This window comes from Myotis davidii, unplaced genomic scaffold (genome assembly GCF_000327345.1).
Source record: "Myotis davidii unplaced genomic scaffold, ASM32734v1 scaffold924, whole genome shotgun sequence".
NCBI classification, from domain to species: domain Eukaryota; kingdom Metazoa; phylum Chordata; class Mammalia; order Chiroptera; family Vespertilionidae; genus Myotis; species Myotis davidii.
In genome coordinates this window covers 191,671-198,650 of record NW_006294764.1, presented here as the reverse complement: position 1 = coordinate 198,650, position 6,980 = coordinate 191,671, and the positions used below count along the sequence as shown (strand labels likewise).

Genomic DNA, 6,980 nt, shown 5'->3' with positions numbered 1-6,980 from the left:
ACAGGTGTCAGTGGTTTTTAGATACGTGGGGAACTGGGTTAACACTGAAGATCTATTGTGTGGTGTTTTTTTCCTGCCTTGAAAGCAGGTGTTTAAAGTTAGTGTCAAAGCTGCAGTACAAGCCCCATGAATGTGAGAAACAAATGGAAACGAAAGCATCTCCTTCTTTGGCTAGAGAGGTTAATTATATTTCTGCCCCTGGCCTGTCAGCTCAGGACCTCAACTCTGCCTTGTAGAACCAAGCCTGAGTCCTTTAGAGTATGACCTAAATTTTACTTCTATGTTGTGTGATATAGAAGGTATTTAGGTGAGTGTTTAAAAACTAAGGAATGGAAGAAGCCTTTCCCCCTAGGATATCTTTTTTCAAGAGCTGCTCAGGCTTATTTAAAATGAGGAAGTGCTGAGTGACGATCAGGAAATTGGGGAATCGGTGACAAAAGTGTCCTAGAATCCATTCCACTTCAGTGATCTATCTTGAACTGCCTTTGCATAACTCATAGGGCAGAGGGAGTGCACTTGTATTCCCTTGAATGTTGGTGCTTACACAGAGACAGCATGGCATACTCAAATAGACAGACTTCTCCAGTGGGCTTCCTTTGGGTCATTACCCTTCTGTGTTAGTAGATGCTCATTAATTGAATTAATGATTCTACCAGAACTTGGAAAATCAGATTTGTTTGAAGTATATAATTATAAGGTTTGTCATACAGTTGACCCTTGAACAACATGGGTTTGAACTGCTCAAGCCCACTAATATGTGGCTTTTTTTCAATAAATACTGTAAATGTAACTTCTCTTCCTTAATAACATTTTCTTTTCTGTAGCTTACTTTATTGTTAGAATACAGTATATAATACATATACAAAATGCAAGGCTCCCTTCTAATCAACAGTAGGTATTATAGTTAAGTTTTTGGGGAGCCAAAGTTATACACAGATTTTTGACTGTACAAGGGGTTAGTGCCCTTAATCCCACATTGTTTAAGGGTCAACTGTACTTTTAAAGAAATGGTTTATTCCTATACTAAGACTATAAAGTTAAAGACTATGAAAAAGAAGCTTTATCAACTAAAGTGTCATTTGCAGTAAAGATGACTTATTAGCAAAATTAAAAAATGTTTAAATTCAGTTTGTAGTTTAATAAAGCATAAGTGGTCAAAAGCCATGTTTTCCAAATATTGGTAATCATTGTATCTTTTTTAGTGACTTGAATTTAGGTTAGGAAAATTCTCCTTGAGGAGCTAGTAAATAGTTTATAAATCACTTTAACTTTTCAAACAATCCTTTTTAGACTCTATCCCCATGTATAACCATTTTTGCACAATGGTAATTAGGAGCAACAAGAGAAGGAGATTTGGTTTTGGCAAGACTTTTTTATAATCCTAATTTTATATTCATCAAAATGGCTAAAGCTTCATTTTATGTGATAAGATTTAAGTCTCCAAAATTTTGAATAAGCAAAACTATTCAGTTTAACAAGAACTAAATGTCTTATATATTCTAATTTTATATATATATATATACACACACACAAACACATACATATATATATCACATATATGTATTAGGGAACTTATTTTTGAAATAGTTCTTTAGAAAAATGGAAATTCTTAGTCAGAAATTAATTTTTTTACTTATAATTTTTAAAAATATGTTGTTTATGGAAATTTGGGCATACCTGTAACTTTAAATAATTGTCTGCCCTCCACTTTTCTATCCTATTATATCCTCATAGTGTATGCTGAAGATAGCTAGAAGGATAGGAAGGTAAAGATTTCCTTTGAATATATATAATTAAACACAAGTAGAGTGTCACATATCCATATCCAAACAGTCAACAATAACAATACAGGAAAGTAACATTTTAAACAGTTTAGGTGCTTAGGTGATACTTAAGTTTGTTTTTAATCTTGGGAATAAAATATTGTAGTTTAACATGGTATTTGTGTAGAAAGCCATGCTGCTACTATAGCAAATTGAATGCAAATCTGTTAATAATTTGTCATCATCTGTGGCATATCTGTCAATGATCAACAAAAGAGAAATCTGTATTTACTATCTATCTGTTTCCAGTCTAATGATCTTATTTACTTAATAGTTTTTATTAGCACTTAACACATCAAGATGGTTAGATTGTTTTTAGGGGGGGAAATAACCTGGAAAACTAAACTTTAAGTAGAAGCACATTTTATTATACGGAGTTGTGACATTATTTGATATACTCAGGCAAAAGTTAGCTAAATAAGTTTGTGTTATTGTAGATGTAATCTAACAATTCATAAGCTATTGAGAATGTTTTACTTTTATGGTAATATTTCTCTAGGAAATTTTAATCATTACACACAAAATATTCTATTGCTTGCTAATTGATGAATTGTAGTAAATTTGCAATGTTTTCCCAGAAGTCAATTCTAAAGACTTTGACTATCTAAAGCTTGAATTTTTGGTTTAAATTCTGTAGATTAAGTTTTAGTCTTAATGGTCATTCTATGCCAACATTAGTACTGAAGTATGATATTTGAGAATGATTTTTGACTACTTACTTAAGTCTCTTGCCTAAATTAACACACTTTGAAGATGTTTCTTTTTGGTTAAAAGTGATCACTGACCTTGTTTTTTTCTACTATGAAACCTTGTCAGAATCTCTACTTTTTGCCGAGGATCTGAAGTAAACCAGCACATGTTTTCACCCACATTGGCTCCAGCCCTATCGTTCATTAAAGTTCCATATAGTGCCGATTGTGCTCTGGCTGCTTCTCCTCTTGCTTTTTTCCTGAACCCACAAGCCCATAGCAACCCTGGCAGTCCCTGTTCCAGCCGCCCACTGCAGTGGAGGTAAGAAACCTGCTGTGGTGTGAATGTGAGCCTGGGTGATTGCTTCCGGCCTAGTAGATAAAACCCAGACCTTTCTCCTTAATAATGGGGAGAAACTGAATAAAGGTCATGACCTGGTCACAAAGAAGAGTAAAAGGAATTTCACAGATCTCTGCTCAAAATTTCAGCAGATGGTAGGATATCTATTAGTAGTTAGATGTATGCCCTTACTGATTGTGATCATGACAATGCTAGAGCTCTCTAAGGTTAAATAGTTCAAACACCACATTTTATGCAATAGGAAAATTTTATTCCAAAATGGATTAAGTGATTTGCTCAGATTGTTGAAAATAACCCTCTCCCTCCTTTTCTTTCTGCCTCTCTTTTCAAATATTAAACATTACTTGAGTATAGACGATGTTCTGGGCATTGTTTTAGGCATGGAGGACAAAACAGTGAACACAGAGAGATAAAGTCTCTGCCCTCAGGGGAGTTAAATTCTAATGGAGGGAGACAAGTTAATGGGTAACTGTATAACAGATGGACATAAGTTATACTGAGAAAATACAGTAGGATAAGGGCAGAAGGAGTTGTCATTTTATAGAAGACTAGAGGCCCGGTGCACGAATTCGTGCATGGGTGGGGTCCTTCTGGGTGGCCTGCAGGGATTGGGCCGAAACCCGCAGTCCAACGCTGCCTGCAGCTCCTACCTGCCACTACCGCTCATCCCAACCCCACTGTGCCTGCCATGGGCTTGTGCCCAATCAGTCCCAATCAGGAGAGCCTTGCGCTGCTGCAACAGCACTCACCAGCCATGAGCCCTGTGCCTGGCACCCTCCCAAGGGGAGTGGCCTGGAGGAGCAGGCTGAAACTGGCTCTCCAACATCCCCTGAGGGGTCCCAGATTGCAAGAGGGCACAGGCCAGGCCGAGGGACCCCACCAGGGAGGACCCATGGGAGGGCTCCAGGGCATGTCCGGCCCATCTCGCTCAGTCTCGATTGGCCAGACCCCAGCAGCAAGCTAACCTACCAGTCCGAGCATCTGCCCCCTCGTGGTCAGTGCATGTCATAGCAACTGGTCAACTAGTCAACTGTCTGTTCCCTGGTGGTCAGCGCATGTCATAGCAAGCGACTGAGCTGCCTTCGCATATCATTAGCATATTACTCTTTGATTGGTTGTTAGGTTCTGCCATTTGGTCTATTTGCATATTACCCTATAGGAGGATAGTCAAGGAGGTCCTCAATGCAAATTTGACATATGAGTAAAGACTTAAAGGAAGTCATGGAGCCAGAATAGAGGTATATAAAAGAAGAGTGGTTCAGACAGAGGCAAGAGGAAGTGCCAAAGACCTGATCTAAGAGCTTGCTTCATGTGTTTTTTGTGCAATAGAGTTTAGTGAAGCTGGTATGGGATAAGTTAGGAGGTGAGAGGTGGGAAATGAGGTTTGAGTCGTATAGTGTGGAGCCAGATGAAGTAGAACTTCAAAGCCATTATATGGATTTTTGTTTTTATGCTGAGATGAGAAGCCTTTGAAGGATTTAAAACAGAAGAAGCCATGATCTGATTTAGATCAGAAGGATCACTGGCTATAGATAGAAGGCTGCTGGAATAATCTAGGTAAGAGACAGTGGTTGTTTGAACCCATGGTGGTGCAAATGGTAAGAAGTGGTCAGTTTTGGGGATGTACTTTGAAGGTAGAATTGGTAGGATTTGTTGATGGATAGGATGCAGAGTTTGAGAAAAAGATGAGGACTGAAGATTTGGGGATGAACAATTACAAAGTTGGAATTATCATGAACTAAGACTTGGAAATTGCAAGTGATAGCTAATTAGACATTCAGTTAGACATATGTGAGCTCTGGGCTAAAGATATGTGATTAGGAATTGTATAAGGGAAATAAATAATTACATTTATGAAATCCTCCACTGAGTGACTATTGATGGAGAATAAAGAAAAATCAAAGGTTTAGGCCATGGCACAATCTGACTTTAAAAGGTTGGGGAATTGAGGAATAGCTCTTCAGAAAGGAGAAGAACCAACAGGTATGTTGGAAGCCAGTTGAAAAGAATTTTCAAGATGGAAAGTATGATGGATCAATAGGGATTTGTTAAGCTTTTTGGTAGAAAACAAAAGCAACCTGGAAAACTAAAAGTTTAAGTAGAAGCACAATTTATACAGATTTAGGTCAGATTATTTGATATAGGAGCTCAAATTCTACAATTTAAGCAGTATTAGACTGTCATAGGACAATGTTAGAGGCTGACTTCTCCCTGAAGTCACCCCTTTCTGATGAGATTGGAATGAGACCTTGGTATGAGATTGAAAAAGATTGTAAGTTGGGTGGTACCCACAGCCTCAGGTGTGCACATGGTTTCAAGTGCTATCTCTTGAACCTGTGATCTTAGGACAACCTGAAACAATGTCTTGCACCTTTGGCTTGAAAACTTGTTCAATTTCATGTGTGTTTTTTCTCCCCCTAGGCTTGTTTACGTGGTTACTATAACAGTTACTATAATAGTGTTTCCATTCTTCTTTTGTATCTGTCCCATGCAAAGTACCAGTTTAATAATATGGCAAGATGATTTCCCCTTGTTTGCTGCATATTTGTATTTCCTTAAAGTGCCTTGAATTTTTTCCTGGGATACAGTTAAATTCTTTGGAAGTAGCCCTGGCCAGTGTGGCTCAATTGGTTAGAGTGTTGTCCTTGCACCAAAAGGTTGCCAGTTCAATTCCCGGTCAGGGCACATGCCTCAGTTGTGGGTTCAATCCTGGTGAGGGTTCATATGGGAGGCAACCAATTGATGTTTTTCTCTTTCTCCTCTAAAATCAGTAAAAACAAATTCTCAGGTGAGGATTAAAAAAATTATTTCGAAATGGTTTGATGCTTTTAGGGCCGTGGTCAGCAAACTGCATCTCGCGAGCCACATGCGGCTCTTTGGCTCCTTGAGTGTGGCTCTTCCTAAGCCTTAGGTGTACCCTAATTAAGTTAATAACAGTGTGCCTACCTATATAGTTTAAGTTTAAAAAATTTGGCTCTCAAAAGAAATTTCAATCGTTGTACTGTTGATATTTGGCTCTGTTGACTAATGAGTTTGCCGACCACTGTTTTAGGGAGCATTGTTAGGCTTTGTTAGTGGGGCCAGAGCAGCATTTGGGGCTAATTTTTTTTTTAGACTTTATTGGTCAGATTATTACAGTTGTTCCTCTTTTCCACCCCATAGCTCACCTCTACCCAGTTCCCACCTCACCTCCTGCTCTTACTCCCCCCGCCCCCTCCCACACACTGTCCTTGTCCTTAGGTGTATGATTTTTGTCCAGTCTCTTCCCGCACCCCCCACACTCCCTTTCCCTCGAGAATTGTCAGTCCACTCCCTTTCTATGCCCCTGATTCTATTCTATTTACCAGTTTATTCTGTTCATCAGATTTTTTATTCACTTGATTTTTAGATTCACTTGTTGATAGATACGTATTTGTTGTCACTTTGTTCATAATTTTTATCTTCACCTTTTTCTTCTTCCTCTTCTTAAAGAATATTCTTCAGCATTTCATATAATATTGGTTTGGCAGTAATGAACTCCTTTTGCTTGTTCTTATCTGTGAAGCTCTTTATCTGACCTTCAATTCTAAATGATAGCTTTTCTGGGTAGAGTAATCTTGGTTGTAGGTTCTTGCTATTCATCACTTTGAATATTTCTTGCCATTCCCTTCTGGCCTGCATAGTTTCTGTTGAGAAATCAGCTGCCAGTCATATGGGTACTTCCTTGTAGGTAACTAACTGTTTTCTCTTGCTCGCTTTTAAGATTCTCTCTTTGTCTTTTGCTCTTGGCATTTTAATTATGCTGTGTTTTGGTGTGGTCCTCTTTGGATTCCTTTTGTTTGGTGTTCTCTGCGCTTCCTGGGCTTGTAATTCTATTTCTTTCACCAGGTAGGGGAAGTTTTCTGTCATTATTTCTTCAAATAGGTTTTCAACATCTTGCTCTCTCTCTTCTTCTGGCACCCCCATCATTTGGATGTTGGTACACTTGAAGTTGTCCCAGAGGCTCCTTACACTATCTTCACATTTTGGGATTCTTTTTTCTTTTTGCTCTTCTGCTTGGGTATTTTTTGCTTTCTCGTATTTCAAATCATTGATTTGATTCTCAGGATCCTCTAGTCTGTTTATGCC

The 6,980-nt window shown here is 38.4% G+C and overlaps 1 protein-coding gene across 8 annotated transcripts in view; it reads left to right on the top strand.

Annotated features, from left to right (window-relative positions):
* Positions 1-6,980, top strand: part of MAST2 (microtubule associated serine/threonine kinase 2) — a 133,995-nt gene that overhangs the window by 58,252 nt on the left and 68,763 nt on the right. For 4 of the 8 annotated variants that reach the window (XM_006769226.2, XM_006769224.2, XM_015567511.1 and 1 more), the window contains one exon: positions 2,640-2,834. The exons of the other annotated variants lie outside the window; for them this stretch is intronic. In XM_006769226.2, the coding sequence (XP_006769289.2) occupies positions 2,640-2,834 (195 nt within the window). The remainder of the gene's footprint in view (positions 1-2,639; positions 2,835-6,980) is intronic. 8 annotated transcript variants of the gene reach the window in all.